The sequence below is a fragment of the Pogoniulus pusillus genome, chromosome 30, assembly GCF_015220805.1.
Source record: "Pogoniulus pusillus isolate bPogPus1 chromosome 30, bPogPus1.pri, whole genome shotgun sequence".
Classification (NCBI taxonomy): Eukaryota; Metazoa; Chordata; class Aves; order Piciformes; family Lybiidae; genus Pogoniulus; species Pogoniulus pusillus.
In genome coordinates, this window is record NC_087293.1 from 18,269,397 (window position 1) to 18,285,702 (window position 16,306).

General features: G+C 59.1%; 1 protein-coding gene across 30 annotated transcripts in view; it reads left to right on the plus strand.

The window, feature by feature from the left end:
- Positions 1-16,306, plus strand: part of LOC135188796 (protein disulfide-isomerase TMX3-like) — a 40,663-nt gene that overhangs the window by 14,724 nt on the left and 9,633 nt on the right. For 13 of the 30 annotated variants that reach the window (XR_010307848.1, XR_010307834.1, XR_010307833.1 and 10 more), the window contains exons 2-9: positions 11,415-11,557; positions 12,046-12,149; positions 12,606-12,751; positions 12,876-13,054; positions 13,151-13,244; positions 14,763-15,008; positions 15,712-15,834; positions 15,923-16,306. Coding sequence is in view for 8 of the 30 variants with exons in the window: in XM_064168454.1 (XP_064024524.1) it covers positions 11,415-11,557; positions 12,046-12,149; positions 12,606-12,751; positions 12,876-13,054; positions 13,151-13,244 (666 nt within the window). In the remaining 22 variants the exon portion in view is untranslated. Of the gene's footprint in view, positions 1-11,414; positions 11,571-12,045; positions 12,150-12,605; positions 12,752-12,875; positions 13,055-13,150; positions 13,245-14,762; positions 15,009-15,711; positions 15,835-15,922 lie in introns of those variants that run through there. The other 17 variants (XR_010307852.1, XM_064168462.1, XM_064168456.1 and 14 more) reach the window with 15 other exon arrangements.

Sequence of the window (16,306 nt, forward strand, 5' to 3'; positions counted from 1 at the left end):
GGAGAGGACTGGGACTGGGATGGACCCAGTAAGTACTGGCTTAGGACTGGGAGGAAAATGGGAGAGGACTGGAAGGGACAGAGAAGGCCTGGGAGGGGAGTGGGATGTACTGGGAAAGGAGTGGAATTGGATTATGAGAAACTGGGATGGGACTGGGAGGGGAGTGAGAGAGAGTGGTTGGGACTGGGAAGGAGACTGAGAGGAGACAGGGGAATGGGACAGGGAGGGTAATGGGAGGGACTGTTGGGAACTGGGAGAGGAATGGGATGCACTGGGCTGGAGTAGGAGGGCATTGGGAGGAAATGGGAAGGGATCTGGAATGGATTGTGAGTGACTGGAGGGGACTGGGCCAGAGTGGGAGCAGACTGGGAGGGGAATGGGAAGGTAGTTGGAGGGGCCTGGAAGGGCCTTGGAGGGGACTGAGAGAGAGGTGACTGGAAGGAGACTGGGATATTCTGGGAGCTAGTGGGATGGACTGGGAGGGAGATGGGTGGGAGTGATAGAGGACTGGGAGGAAATGGGAGGGGACTGGAGTTGGACTGGGAAGGAACTGGGCGGGACTGAGAGAGACAGGGAGGGGACTGAGATGGACCTGGTAAGGACTGGATTGGGACTGGGAGAAGACTGTGAGAGAACTGGGAGAGGCCAGGAAGGGATTGGGAAGGACTTGGAGGGGAGTGGGAGGGATTGAGAGGAACTGGGAAGGACTTGGAGGAGACTGGGAGGGCATTGGGATGGAGTGGGAGTGGGATGGAGTGGGAAGGGGACTGGGAAGGAGTGAGTGGGACTGGGAGGGATTGGGTGAGACTGGGCAGGGGCCTGGGAGGTCTTGGGATGGGACAGGGAGGGGAATGGGAGGGACTGATGGAAGTGGGATGGGATTGGGAGGGACTGGCGAGGCATGGGAGGAGACTTGGAGGGACTGAGAGGTAGTGGGAGGGAAGTGGGAAAGGATGAGGGATGGAGTGGAGGGATTGGGAGGGACTGGGATGGCCTGGGAGGGGATGTGGAGGGCCTGGGAGAGAGGGATAGGGGCTCGGGAGTTAGTGGAGGGGACTGGGATATAGTGGGATGGAGTGGGAGAGATTGGGAATGGATCTGGAATGGTTGTGAGTGAGTGGAATGGCAATAAAAAGGGACTAGGAGGGAGTGGGAGGGGACTGGGATGGAGCTGGAAAGGACTGAAAAGGACTGGGAGGGCAGTGGGATGTAGTGGGAAAGGAGTGTGATGGGATAGTGAGGGACTGGGAGGAAATGGGAGGGGACTGGAGTTGGGCTGGGAAGGGACCGGGTTGGACTGAGAGAGACTGGGAGGTGACTGGGATGGACCTGTAAGGACTGGATTGGGACTGGGAGAGGAGTGCGAGGGAACTGGGAGAGGCCTGGAAGGGGCTGGGGAGGACTGGGAGTGGGAAGGAGTGGGATGGACTGGGAAGGGATCTATGAATGACTGAAGTGACTGGGAAGGATTGGGTGAGGCTGGGAAGGTGCCTGAGAGGTGTGAGGGAGGGGAATGGGACTGGGAGGTCCTGGAATGGGACTGGGAAGAGAATGGGAGGGATTGATGGAAGTGGGATGGGATTGTGAGAGAATGGGAAGGGATCTGGAATGGTTTGTGAGTGACTGGGAGGGGACTGGGAGGCAATCGGAGAGGAGTGGGAGTGAGATGTACTGGGAAGGGAGTGGAATGAGGTTGTGAGAGACAGGGATGGGACTGGGAGGGGTTTGGGAGGGAGTGGGTGGGATTCAGAGGAACTGTGGGAGACTGGGAAGGACTGGGAGGGCATTGGGATGGAGTGGCAGGGAGTGGGATGGACTGGGAAGGATTAAGTGGAACTGGGGGGGGGACTGGGAGGGATTGGGTGGGACTGGGCAGGGGCCTGAGAGGTGTCAGGGAGGGGAATGGGCCTGGGAGGTGCTGGGATGGGACAGGGAGGGGAATGGGATTGACTGAGATGGAGTGGGAGGGGACTTGGAGGGAATGGGAAGGGAATGAGAAGGAACTGGGAGGGTCTGAAAGGTAGTTGGAAGGGACTGGGAGGGACAGAGAGAGACTGAAAGGAGACTGGGATGGACCTGGTAAGGGCTGGATTGGGACTGGGTGAGGACTGGGTTGTACTGGGAAAGGACTGGAATGAGAGGGCTTGGAAGAGGCCTGGATGGGAACTGAAAGTGATCCTAGGAAGAACTGGGACAGACTGGGAGGGATTGGGAGGTGGTCTGGGAGAGACTGGAGCAGGATTGGGCAGGGACTGGGATGGGATTAGAGAGGGGCTGGGAGAGGTCTGGGAGGGAACTGGGAGGCACTGCAGAGGAATTGGGAGGGACTGGGAAGGATTCGGAGAGGTCTGGAAGGGAACTGGGAGGGACTGGGAGGGGGGTTGATGGGACTGGGAATCTTACCTGGAGGCACTGGGAGCTGCTCTGGGGGCGCTGGGAGCCTCCTCTGTGCCCCTGCTGCCGTTTGGTCTCCCTCCCCCCTCCCTCCCTCCCTCCCTCCCGGCGCTGACAGAGCAGGAGGGCCAGGCCACGCTCTGATTGGCCAGTGGGGCTCGGGCAGCAGCGCTCCCATTGGCTGCGCTGGGCCAGCCCCCCAGTTTGGGAACAGTGCGTCCCAGTTCAGGACCAGTCCCCCCCAGTTTGGGAACAGTGCATCCCAGTTCGGGACCAGTCCCCCCAGTTTGGGAACAGTGCATCCCAGTTCGGGACCAGTCCCCCCAGTTCGGGCCCAGCCCCTCCCAGTTCGGGCCCAGCCCCTCCCAGTTCGGGCCCAGCCCCTCCCAGTTCGGGCCCAGCCCCTCCCAGTTTGGGACCAGTGCGTCCCAGTTTGGGACCAGCCCTTCCCAGTTTTGTTCCAGTGCGTCCCAGTTTGGGACCAGCCCTTCCCAGTTTTGTTCCAGTGCGTCCCAGTTTGGGACCAGCCCCCCCAGTTTGGGAACAGTGTGTCCCAGTTCAGGACCGGTCCCCCCAGTTTAGGAACAGTGCATCCCAGTTCGGGACCAGCCCCTCCCAGTTTGGGAACAGAGTGTCCCATTTCGGGACCAGCCCCTCCCAGTTTGGGAACAGTGCGTCCCAGTTCGGGACCAGTCCCCCCCCAGTTTTGTTCCAGTGTGCCCCAGTTTGGGACCAGACCCCCCCAGTCTGCGACCACTCCCCTGCAGTTTGGGTTGAGTGTGTCCCAGTTTGGGCCCAGTTTGCCCCAGTTGGGGTCCAGTTCCCTCCCAGTCCCTTCCATTCCCCTCCCACTTCTGTTCCAGTCCCTCCCACTCCCCATCCAGTTCTTCCCAGTCCCCTCCAGTCCCTCCCAGTCTTTGCCAGTTCCCTCCCACACCCTCCCAGTTTCCTCGCAGTTCCTGCCCAGTCCCGTCCCAGTGCTTCCCAATTCCATCCAGTACCTCCAACACACCTTCATGTCCCCTCCCAGTCTGTCCCAGTCCCTACCACTTCGGTTCCAGTCCCCAGCCCTCCCCTCCCAGTCCCTCCAAATCCCTTTCCAGTACCTCCCAGTTCCCTCCCAACTCGCTCCCAGTTCCTAACAGTTCTCTCCTACTCCCTCCCAATGCCTCCCACTTCCTTCCCAGTCCCCCGCCCAGTCCCCTCCCATTTCCATCCCACAACTTCCCAGGCCCTCCAAATTCTATCCCAATCCTTCTCATTTCCCTCCCAGCCCCTCCCAGGGAGCCTGACTGGGAGGGACTGGGAGGGAACTGGGTGTGACGGGCAGGGATGGGGCACAGGGTGCAGACTGTGAGGGATTGTCAGGGACTGGGAGGTAATTGGTAGGCACTGGGAGGGAACTGGTTGTGACTGTGTGGGGATAGGGAGAGACTGGGATAGACTGGGAGGGCATTGGGACGGACTGGGAGGGAATGGGATGGAGTGGGAAGGGATCAGGGATGGAGTGGAGGGACTGGGATGGCCTGGGAGGGGATGTGGAGGGAGAGAGTGATAGGGGCATGGGAGTTAGTGGAGGGGACTGGGATATACTGGGAGATAGTGGAATGGAGTGGGAGTGGATTGGGAGGGAATGGAGAGGGATCTGGAATGGATTGTGAGTGACTGGGAGAGGACTGGAATGGCACTAGGTACTGGGAGAGACTGAGAGAGGACTTGGATGGACCTGGAAAGGACTGGATTGGGACTGGGAGGGAAATGGGAGTGGATTGGAAGGGACTGAAAAGGACTGGGTGTGGAGTGGGATGTACTGGGAAAGGAGTGGAATGGGATTGTGAGAGAGTGGGATGGGACTGGGAGGGAATGGGTGGGATTCAGAGACACGGAGAAGGAGTGGGATGAGTGGGAGGGAGTGAGATGGACTGGGAAGGGATCTGGGAAGGACTGAGCTGAACTGGGAGAAGACTGGGAAGGAGCCTGAGAGGTGTCAGGGAGGGGAATGGGCCTGGGAGGTGCTGGGATGGGACAGGGAGGAGAATGGGAGGGACTGCTGGGAAGTGGGAGAGGAATGAGATGGAATGGGAGGGAGTGGCAGGGGATTGGGAGGGAAGGGAAAGGGATCTGGAATGAATTGTGAGTGACTGGGAGAGGACAGGGAGGGGATTAGGAGGGAGTGGGAGGTGACTGGAAGGGGACTGGGATATTCTGGGAGCTAGTGGGACGGACAGGGAAGGATTGGGATGAGGTTGGATGGGAGTGATAGAGGACTGGGAGGAGACTGGGAAGGGACTGAGAGAGACTGGGAGGGGACTGAGATGGACCTGGTGAGGACTGGACTGGGACTGGGAGAGGACTGTGAGGGAACTAGGAGAGGCCAGGAAGAGACTGGGAGGGGAGTGGGAGGGATTGAGAGGAACTGGGAAGGCCTTGGAGGAGTCTGGGAGGGCATTGGGATGGAGTGGGAGTGGGACGGAGTGGGAAGGGGCCTGAGAGGTGTCAGGGAGGAGAGTGGCCTGGGAGGGCATTGGGAGGGAATGGGACGGGATCTGGAATGGATTGTGAGTGACTGGGAGGGGACTGGGCCAGAGTGGGAGGGTGTGAAAGGTATTTGGGGTGGCCTGGAAGGCATTGTGAGTGACTGGGAGGGGACTGGGATGTACTGGGAGCTAGTGGGATGGACTGGGAAGGATTGGAAGGGGGCTGGGTGAGACTGGGAGGGGATTGGGAGGAAATGGGAGCAGACTGGGAGGGACAGAGAGTGACAGGGAGGGGATTGGGAGGGAAGGGGAAGGGATGGGAAGGGGAGTGGGAAGGGGCTGGTAAGGACTGGATTTGGATTGGGAGAGGCCTGGAATGGACTGAGGAGGACTGGAAGGAGATCAGGAGGGATTGGGTAGGACTGGAATGGGATTGTGAGAGACTGGGAAGGGATTGGGAGTGAGTGGGTGGGATTCAGAGGAACGGGGAGGGAGTGGGAGGGAGTAGGATGGGCTGGGAAGGATTGAGCTGAACTGGGAGAGGACTGGGAAGGGGCCTGAGAGGTGTCAAGGGAGGGAAATTGGACTGGGAGGTGCTGGGATGGGATATGGAGGAGATTTGGAAAGATTGTGAGTGACTGGGAGGGGAGTGGGCAGGTGGTGGGAGGGTGTGAAAGGTGGTTGGAGTGGCATGGGAGGGGACTGGGATATACTGGGAGCCAGTGGGATGGGCTGGGAAGGATTGGGAGGGGGCTGGGTGGGCCTGATAGAGGACTGGGAGGAAATGGGAGAGGACTGGGAGGGACTGGAGTTGGACTGGGAAAGGACTCATCCCAGTCCCCTCCCAGTCCTCAGTCCCTCGCAGTCCTGCCCCATTCCTTCCCAGTCCTCTCCCAGACCGTCCCAGTCCCAATCCAGTCCTTCCCAGTGTCTCCCAGTATGCCCCAGTCCCCTTCCAGACTAGGGTGATTGTGAGTGAGTGGGAGAGGCAGGGAGGGGAATGGGAGGGAGAGCTGGGAAGTGGGATGGGATTGGGAGGGACTGGTGAGGAGTGGGAGGAGACTGAGAGGGAAGTGGGAAAGGATGAGGGATGGAGTGGAGGGATTGGGAGGGACTGGGATGGCCTGGGAGGGGATGTGGAGGGCCTGGGAGAGAGGGAGAGGGGCATGGGAGTTAGTGGAGGGGACTGGGATATACTGGGAGATAGTGGAATGGAGTGGGAGTGGATTGGGAGGGAATGGAGAGGGATTTGGAATGGATTGTGACTGGGAGAGGACTGGAATGGCACTAGGTACTGGGAGGGGACTGGGCTGGAGCTGGAAAGGACTGGATTGGGACTGGGAGGGAAATGGGAGAGGATTGGAAGGGACTGAAAAGAACTGGGTGCGGAGTGGTATGTACTGGGAAAGGAGTGGAATGGGATTGTGAGAGAGTGGGATGGGACTGGGAAGGGACTGGGTGGGACTCAGAGAGACTGGGAGGGGACTGAGATGGACCTGGTAAGGACTGGACTGGGACTGGGAGTGGACTGTGGGGGAACTGGGAGAGGCCAGGAAGGGACTGGGAGGGGAGTGGGAGGGATTGAGAGGAACTGGGAAGGACTTGGAGGAGACTGGGAGGGCATTGGGATGGAGTGGGACGGAGTGGGAAGGGGCCTGAGAGGTGTCAGGGAGAAGAGTGGCCTGGGAGGGCATTGGGAGGGAATGGGAAGGGATCTGGAATGGATTGTGAGTGACTGGGAGGGGACTGGGAAGGTAGTGGGAGGGTGTGAAAGGTAGTTGTGAGGGCCTGGAAGGCATTGTGAGGGACTGGGAGGGGACTGGGATGTACTGGAAGCTAGTGGGATGGACTGGGAAGGATTGGAAGGGGGCTGGGTGAGACTGGGAGGGGATTGGGAGTGAAGGGAAAGGGATGGGAAGGGGAGTGGGAAGGGGCTGGTAAGGACTGGATTTGGATTGGGAGAGGCCTGGCAAGGACTGAGGAGGACTGGAAGGAGACCAGGAGGGATTGGGTAGGACTGGAATGGGATTGTGAGAGATTGGGAGGGGATTGGGAGGGAGTGGGATGGACTGGGAAGGGGCCTGAGAGGTCTTGGGATGGGACAGGGAGGGGAATGGGAGGGACTGATGGAAGTGGGATGGGATTGGGAGGACTGGTGAGGCGTGGGAGGAGACTTGGAGGGACTGAGAGGTAGTGGGAGGGAAGTGGGAAAAGATGAGGGATGGAGTGGAGGGATTGGGAGGGAGTAGGATGGGCTGGGAAGGGATCTGGGAAGGACTGAGCTGAACTGGGAGAGGACTGGGAAGGGGCCTGAGAGGTGTTAAGGGAGGGGAATGAGACTGGAAGGTGCTGGGATGGGACAGGGAGGGGATTTGGAAAGGATTGTGAGTGACTGGGAGGGGACTGGGCAGGTGGTGGGAGGGTGTGAAAGGTGGTTGGAGTGGCATGGGAGGGGACTGGGATATACTGGGAGCCAGTGGGATGGGCTGGGAAGGATTGGGAGGGGGCTGGGTGGGCCTGATAGAGGACTGGGAGGAAATGGGAGAGGACTGGGAGGGACTGGAGTTGGACTGGGAAAGGACTCATCCCAGTCCTCTCCCAGTCCTCAGTCCCTGCCAGTCCTGTGCCATTCCTTCCCAGTCCTCTCCCAGACCGTCCCAGTCCCAATCCAGTCCTTCCCTGTCCATCCCAGTGTCTCCCAGTATGCCCCAGTCCCCTTCCAGACTAGGGTGATTGTGAGTGAGTGAGAGAGGCAGGGAGGGGAATGGGAGGGAGACCTGGGAAGTGGGATGGGATTGGGAGGGACTGGTGAGGAGTGGGAGGAGACTGAGAGGGAAGTGGGAAAGGATGAGGGATGGAGTGGAGGGATTGGGAGGGACTGGGATGGCCTGGGAGGGGATGTGGAGGGCCTGGGAGAGAGGGATAGGGGCATGGGAGTTAGTGGAGGGGACTGGGATATACTGGGAGATAGTGGAATGGAGTGGGAGTGGATTGGGAGGGAATGGAGAGGGATTTGGAATGGATTGTGACTGGGAGAGGACTGGAATGGCACTAGGTACTGGGAGAGGACTGGGCTGGAGCTGGAAAGGACTGGATTGGGACTGGGAGAGGATTGGGAGGGAAATGGGAGAGGATTGGAAGGGACTGAAAAGGACTGGGTGCGGAGTGGGATGTACTGGGAAAGGAGTGGAATGGGATTGTGAGAGAGTGGAATGGGACTGGGAGGGGTTTGGGAGGGAGTGGGTGGGATTCAGAGGCACGGAGAAGGAGTGGGAGTGAGATGGACTGGGAAGGGATCTGGGAAGGACTGAGCTAAAGTGGGAGAGGACTGGGAAGGAGCTTGAGAGGTGTCAGGGAGGGGAATGGGCCTGGGAGGTGCTGGGATGGGACAGGGAGTGGACTGGGAGGGACTGCTGGGAAGTGGGAGAGGAATGAGATGGAATGGGAGGGAGTGGCAGGGGATTGGGAGGGAAGGGAAAGGGATCTGGAATGAATTGTGAGTGACTGGGAGAGGACAGGGAGGGGATTAGGAGGGAGTGGGAGGTGACTGGAAGGGGACTGGGATATTCTGGGAGCTAGTGGGACGGACAGGGAAGGATTGGGATGAGGTTGGATGGGAGTGATAGAGGACTGGGAGGAGACTGGGAAGGGACTGAGAGAGACTGGGAGGGGACTGAGATGGACCTGGTGAGGACTGGACTGGGACTGGGAGAGGACTGTGAGGGAACTAGGAGAGGCCAGGAAGAGACTGGGAGGGGAGTGGGAGGGATTGAGAGGAACTGGGAAGGCCTTGGAGGAGACTGGGAGGGCATTGGGATGGAGTGGGAGTGGGACGGAGTGGGAAGGGGCCTGAGAGGTGTCAGGGAGGAGAGTGGCCTGGGAGGGCATTGGGAGGGAATGGGAAGGGATCTGGAATGGATTGTGAGTGACTGGGAGGGGACTGGGCCAGAGTGGGAGGGTGTGAAAGGTATTTGGGGTGGCCTGGAAGGCATTGTGAGGGACTGGGAGGGGACTGGGATGTACTGGGAGCTAGTGGGATGGACTGGGAAGGATTGGAAGGGGGCTGGGTGAGACTGGGAGGGGAATGGGTGGGAAGGGAAAGGGATGGGAAGGGGCTGGTAAGGACTGGATTTGGATTGGGAGAGGCCTGGAAAGGACTGAGGAGGACTGGAAGGAGACCAGGAGGGATTGGGTAGGACTGGAATGGGATTGTGAGAGATTGGGAGGGGATTGGGGGGGAGTGGGATGGACTGGGAAGGGATCTGGGAAGGAGTGAGTGGGACTGGGAGGGATTGGTTGAGACTGGGAAGGGGCCTGAGAGGTCTTGGGATGGGACAGTGAGGGGAATGGGAGGGACTGATGGAAGTGGGATGGGATTGGGAGGACTGGTGAGGCGTGGGAGGAGACTTGGAGGGAATGAGAGGTAGTGGGAGGGAAGTGGGAAAAGATGAGGGATGGAGTGGAGGGATTGGGAGGGACTGGGATGGCCTGGGAGGGGATGTGGAGGGCCTGGGAGAGAGGGATAGGGGCATGGAGTTAGTGGAGGGGACTGGGATATACTGGGAGATAGTGGAATGGAGTGGGAGTGGATTGGGAGAGAATGGAGAGGGATTTGGAATGGATTGTGACTGGGAGAGGACTAGAATGGCACTAGGTACTGGGAGAGACTGGGATGGAGCTGGAAAGAACTGGATTGGGACTGGGAGAGGATTGGGAGGGAAATGGGAGAGGATTAGGGATGGAGTGGAGGGATTTGGGAGGGACTGGGATGGCCTGGGAGGGGATGTGGAGGGCCTGGGAGAGAGGGATAGGGGCTTGGGAGTTAGTGGAGGGAATTGGGATGCAGAGGGAGGGAAGTGGAAGGGACTGCAAGGGAATTGGGAGGGACTGGAGGGATTCGGAGAAGTCTGGAATGGGCCTGGGAGAGGACTTGTTGAGACTGGGATCCGTACCTGGAGGCACTGGGAGCCATCTGGGAAGCCATCCTGGAGGCACTAGGAGCCATCTGGGAAGCACTGGGAGCTGAACTGGGAGCCGCCATTGTGTCCCCTGCCACCATTTTGTCTCCCTCCCTCCCTCCCTGAAGCTGTGAGGGGAAAGAGCGGGAAAGCCAGGCTGCGCTCTGATTGGCCAGCGGGGCTTAGGCGGGAAGCGCTCCCATTGGCTGCGCTGGGCCCAATTCCCCCACTTGGTGTGCACTTTGGGCCAAGTTCCTACTGGTTTGGGCCCAGTTTGTCCCAGTATGGGACCACTTCCATCCCAAGCCCTCCCAGTCCCCTCCCATTTCCATCCCACTACCTCCCAGTCTCTACCAGGCCCCTTCCATTTCCATCCCACTACCTCCCAGTCACCTCCCAGTCGTTCCCAGTCCTTCCAGGGATGGAAGTGTCGGGGACTGGGAGGGGATCTGCAAGAGACTGGAATTGATTGTGAGTGGATCTGGGAGGTACTGGGATCGGATCTGGGAGAGACTGAGAGACACTGGAAGGGACGGGGAGGAATGGAGGGGTCTGGGATCGGGTCTGGGAGCGACTGTGAGGGGCTGGAAGGGACGGGGAGGAATGGAAGGGACTGAGATTGGATCTGGGAGCGACTGGGAGGGACTGGAAGGGATGGGGAGGAACGAAAGGGACTGAGATTGGATCTGGGAGCGACTGGGAGGGGCTGGAAGGGACGGGGAGGAACGGAAGGGACTGAGATTGGATCTGGGAGCGACTGGGAGGGACTGGAAGGGATGGGGAGGAACGAAAGGGACAGGGATCGGATCTGGAAGCGACTGGGAGGGACTGGAAGGGATGGGGAGGAACGAAAGGGACGGGGCTGGGATCTGGGCGGGACTGGAAGGGATAGGGACGGGGCTGGGATCAACTGGGAGGGGTTTGGGAGGGACTGGGCCGGTCCGGGCGGTATCTGTGTGGGCCTGGGAGCAGAGGAGAGCATGGGAGCCATCCTGTGAGCACTGTGCGTTGTCCTGGAGCACTGGGAGGTACTGGGATCCATACCTGGAGGCGCTGGGAGCTGAGCTGGGAGCGCTGGGAGCCGCCACGGAGCCCCCTGCGGCCGTTTTGTCTCCCTCCCCCCTCCCTCCCGGCGCCGTGAGGGGAAAGAGCGGGAAAGCCAGGCCGTGCTCTGATTGGCCAGCGGCGTTTGGGCGGGAAGCGCTCAGCCTCTGCGCTCTGGCAGGCTCTGGGGGGTCTCACTCTGGGTTTCGGTGTCCCCTTTGGCTCGGCCCCCCCAGCCACGGCTCCAGGGGTCTGGGGGTATCGAAAGGGCCTTTGGGGGCATCTAAAGGCGTCAGGGGTGAGCTGGAGGGGGTCTGTGGGTATCTAAAGGAGGCCTGTGGCCATGTAGAGGGGTCAGGGACCCTCGTAAAGGGGTCCGTGGGCACCTAGAGTGGGTCTGGCGAGATGCAAAGGTGGAGGCTGTGCTTGCTGTGCAAGGCTGCTTGTGTGTGTGTGCTTTAGGTGTGGTTTGCTCTGGGGTGCAGTCAGTGTGTGCTGCTGTCCAGCCGAAGCACTGCAGAGCTGCTGCTTCTCCTTGCAGCACACGCTCAGAGGACAGGTCCCTGGATTGCAGTGCTGCTCCAATGGCCTGTGGTGGCTGCAGGCAGCCGCGGCCCGGGGAGCCCAAGACTCAGCGTGTGGAAGGGTTGGGAGCAGCCCTGGGTGCCTGCAAGGATTCGGGAGGTCAGCTGAGCAGGTGAGATGGATCTGAGACACCTTTCAGAGCAGCTGCTGTGAGTATCTGGAGTCTTCCTGCAGCGTTGGTGCAGTTAAAGTAGAGAAAGCAGCTCTGGAAGGTTTGTGCTGCATCTTCCATCCAGCTGCGTTCTGCAGCCCCTGGGAAGGTGTTGGTTGGTAGAGCGCATCTGTGGGAGGTGTGAAGGGAGCTGGGGGTCTGTCTGCCTGCACAGGGAGAGCTCAGCTGTCTCTGCTCGTCACAGTGCTAGAGAGCAGCTTTCAGAGCTCCGCAGCGTGCTGGAGCTGCTGCAGGAGGATCAAATGGTGTCTGCCTCCCAGACACAGGGAGAGCAGCGTGGAGCCTCCTCCTGTCTGCTTCGTCCATGTGGCAGCTGTCCTGGCACTTGTCATGCCAGTGGAGTAACTGAGCCATGCCGAGAGAGGGGAGGAAATGCAAAGCAGTGGCCCTGAGACAAATCTCACTCTTCCCACAGGCCCGAGCAGGTCTGAAACCCTGCCACGGAGAGGCACAGGCCCCGCAGCAGTGCCTGCATTTCAGCAGCTGCCCATCGGAGCTAAGCACAGCCTCGGCTCAGAGGTGAGGGCATGGCTGTGAGAGTGCAGCTGTCACCAGCACCTGCTCCTCTCCGTGCTCCAGTGGGGCCAAACGTTTCAGATCCACCGCTCCTCTGGGGACTGCAGCACTGAGGACTAATTTGAGGGTGGGTTTGTGTTGGGTTGGTTGGTTTGGGTTTGGTTGTTTTTTTCCCAGGTGCCAAAGCATCTGGGCCGTCTCTGATCTCACTGATCCCTTTTCTGTCATAAATGAAGCTTTACCAAAAAAGTTACAGTCGTGTCACTTCCAGCCTGATCTGCATGGCTTGAGCAGCCACTGCCAAAGAGCAAAGCCTTTGTCAGGGCTCTCGGAGCAGCTCGTTTGTTGTGTGTGTGAAAAAGGCAACCAAGTGTCAGGGGTTGTCTTTCCCATCTTCTGGTGGGGTGCTCTGACGTGCTTTATTTCTGTCTGGCTGTCACTGGTACGTGTCCCTGGCAGCTCAGGAGCATGTCTGCTGGGCAGTGCTGGGGGCCAGGCGTCCCTCCTGTGTGTGCATGGCCCACATGGCAGCACCCTGCAGTCAGAGCTGACTGTGTGCACTGGAGGTGGAGTGTTGGAGTGGGATCAGCTCAGAGCTCTGCAAGGTCAGTGCATGGCAGTGGAAAATGAAATGCTTTGGCAGTGTTTTTACTGGGGGCATAGGAGCGTGCCCTCACCTTCACAGTGTGAGTAACTGAGCTTTGTCCTTGGTTGTTTCACTCTTGGCAGGTTTGCACTTTGCTTTCCACTCCACTGGCCAAGCCAGCCAGATGTGCAGCAGCAGCAGGATGGGCACGAGGGCCCCAGCTGCTGCGGTGAATCCGTCAGCATGGACGCTGGTGCCGCTGCAGCCTGGCCCTGCAGCCTGGCAGGGTGATCTCCTTTGGCTCGGCTCCTGTGGGCTCCAGGTAGGGTTTGTCTGTGTCTGCCAGGAGGGAAGGGTTGAAAAGGAGATTGCTCAGTCAGAGCTCTGACCTAGTAGCTGAAGATTCTGTCCAGTGCAGATGCTGACAGAGCAGCTGGATGAGCAGAAAGCCTCTCGTGCAAACGGCTGTGGAGTGCTTCTCTCTGTTCCCTGCTGCTGGGAGGTGCTGACAGGTTAGAGTTAGTGGAGGGGTGTGAAGAATTTGCAGGGATCTCTAAGGGTCTGCAGACCCCTTGGAAAGGTCTGAAGTTGTCTGTAGATGTCTCTAGGGTGCTGCAGGGGTCTGCAGGCACCTCTTAAATGTCTGGAGGGGTCTGTAGCTGTCTGTAGAGGTCTCTAGAGCTTTGTAGAGGAATGTGGGTGCCTGCAGCTGTCTCTAGGGGGGTGTGGAGGTCTGCAGGCACCTTTCAAATGTCTGGAGGGGTCTGCAGAGCTCTGTCAGGGTCTGTAGATTTTGGCAGGGTTCTGTAGGAGTCTCTGGGCAGCTTTTAAAGGTGTGGAGGGGTCTGCAGGTGCCTGTTGAGCTTTGTCCATGTCTGTGGTGGTGTGTAGGTGAGTGTGGGTGTCTGCAGAGGTGTGAAGGGGTCTGTAGCTATTTGTCAGGGTCTGAGAGAGTCTGCAGAGGTCTGTAGAGTTGAGTAGGTGTTTGGAGGTTTCTGTGTGGGTCTGTAGGTGCCTGCAGGCATCATTGAAGGCTCTGGAGGGGTCTGTAGATGTGTGCAGGGGTCTGTTAAATATCTGGAGGGGTCTGGATGGGTGTGGGGAGCTCTGTAGGGGTCTGTATGTGTTTGCAGGCAGCTGCAGGGGTCCGTAGATGCCTGTAGGGATTTGCAGGGCTCTGTTAGTTCTCTGTAGAGGTCTGCTGGGTCTGGAGGTGCCTTTTAATGGGTCTGTGGAGGTCTGGAGGGCTCTACAGAGTTCTGCAGTGGTCTGTTAAAGGTGTGGAGGGTCTGTAGGTGTCTGCATTCAGTGAAGGAGTTCTTTGGCTCCAGGACACTTTTGTCCAGTGTCTCTAAAGTGTGACTGTCCCAAATGAGATAGAGGTGCACTGGCAGCGTGTTTGCAGATGGCCCCTGGGGCTCTCTACGGCACCCACAGACCCTTCCCCTCCCCCCCAGCCACCTCTGACCCCCGTCAAAACCTCACCCGGGGACCCCCATGGCACCCCCAGACCCTTCCTCTGCTCCACTGCCCCCTCCCCCCAGCCACCTCGGACGCTTCCCAAGGCGCCCCCAAACCCCCCCAACCCCGGGGCCGCCTACAACACCCCCAGACCCTCTCCCTACCCCCTTCAGCCACTTCGGACCCCCCCCAAATCCCCCTGCGACCCCCCCAAGCGCCCCTGGCAACCACTGACTCATCCCCAGACCCTCCCCCCACTGCTCGCCTCCCCCCAGCCACCTCATCCCCCCTCCCGGGACTCCTCAAACCCCCCCAGCCCCTTCCCCCGCCCCCCCCGAGCCCTCTCGGACCCCTCCCGGGACCCCCCAACTCCGCCTAAGACCCCCCCGGGGCTGGGTACAGCCGCAGCAGCTCGCTCCGCGCCGCCATCTTGCCTCCGTGCCGTCACTTCCGGCTGGCAGGCGACGCTCTGGGCCTCTCCTCTCGCTGGTCAAAGCCGCTCTAGGCCTGCCGAGGTCCTCCAGGCGCCACTGCGAGCGGCTCTGGGCCAAAGCAATGTCTGTGCTCAGCTGCAGGGATGGATTTGCCTGCACTCAAGCTGCTGCTGCTGCCAGAGCCCCTCCGTGTCAATCTGTGCTGCCGTTGGGTTCTGCAGCTCTCTCCAGCAAGCATGGCATGAGCTGAAGGAGCAGCAGGAGCAGCATGGCCGTTCCCCAGGCAGCAGGAGGGTTCAGCCCAGCACCAGCTCATGCGGGAGGAGCAGATGCTGAGGAACATCCCCCACGAGACGCAGGTGGCCAAAGAGGCTGGGTCAGGTAAGGCTTTGTGTGGAGTTTGTGCTCCTTCTGGCAGTCAGGTGCACCGGTTCTGAGGAGTAGAAGCATGGAGTGGTTGCTGTTGGAGAAGAGCTTCCAAATCATCCAGGGCAGCCCTTAAGGCAGCACTGCCAGGTCACCCCTAAAGCATGTCCCTGAGCAGCACAGCTGTAGGACTTTTCCTCCCTCCAGGTAGCTGCAGCCAGCAGTGAGGTCACTGATCAGACTCTGTGCTCAGAGCAGAGCTGCTGCAGCCCTCTCAGCATCTTGGTGGCCTCCTCTGCACTGGCTCCAACACTTCCATGTCCTTCTTGTGCTGGGGGCTCCAGAACTGCCCCCAGGACTGCAGATGGGGTGTGAGGAGAGCAGAGGCAAGGGGCAGAATCCCCTCCCTTGCCCTGCTGCCCACACTGCTCTTGCTGGAGCCCAGCACAGGGTTGCTGTCTGGGCTGCACTCACACTGCAGGCTCCTCTTGAGCTTTGCATCAGCCCAGACCCCCAGGGCCTGTTCCTCAGGGCTGCTCTCAGCCGTTCCCCATCCAGCCTGGAGTTGTGCTTGGGATTGTGCCCACCCAGGTGCAGGACCTTGCACTTGGCCTTGATGAATGCCATGAGGTTGGCCTGGGCGCACCTCTGCAGCCTGCCCAGTTTGTAACTGGGGCTGTAAAGAATGGTTATGCATTGCCTGTGCTTCTGATTTCAGGAGAGTCCCATTTCATTCTTGATGCTTTCTTTAAGAGAGGCATACAACTGAGCTCCCTCAGAGAAGCAGCATGAAGTGCATGAAGGATGCTGGCTGCACTCAGTACAGACAAGGCACATTGGAGTAGGTTAACAAGATGCTTGACATTTGCCCTTAATGGTCATTGTCTTCAAATGCATCATTCGGGAGTGAAGTTGCTTGGCATTTGCAGTTGACTACTTCTTCTCTGGCCTTTGGAGTGAAGGAAGGGAAAAACCAGAGTTGAAGATGTCAGCTCTGTAAGTTTTCTCTGGGTGATCAAAGCATGCACAACATCCTGTGCTTGTGCTCTGGAAGATTCTAGGAGCTTCACGGGGACTCAGGGAGCACAAGTTCTGGATTTCTGTGGGCTGTCTCTAGATGAACACCTGAGTGCAGTGAATCTAAAAGCAGCTGTCTCTCATTTGAAGTTAAAGTGATGTGACTGATCTGGTGCTTTATAGGTGCCAAAAAGGAGACCTTCTTCACCTGCTTCTCCTGTGCAAGCTCTTCTGTCTGTCTGCTGAGATGTTTCTGCCTGTTTCTCTGGCAGAGAAGTGTTTGCTTTTTGGGCTGG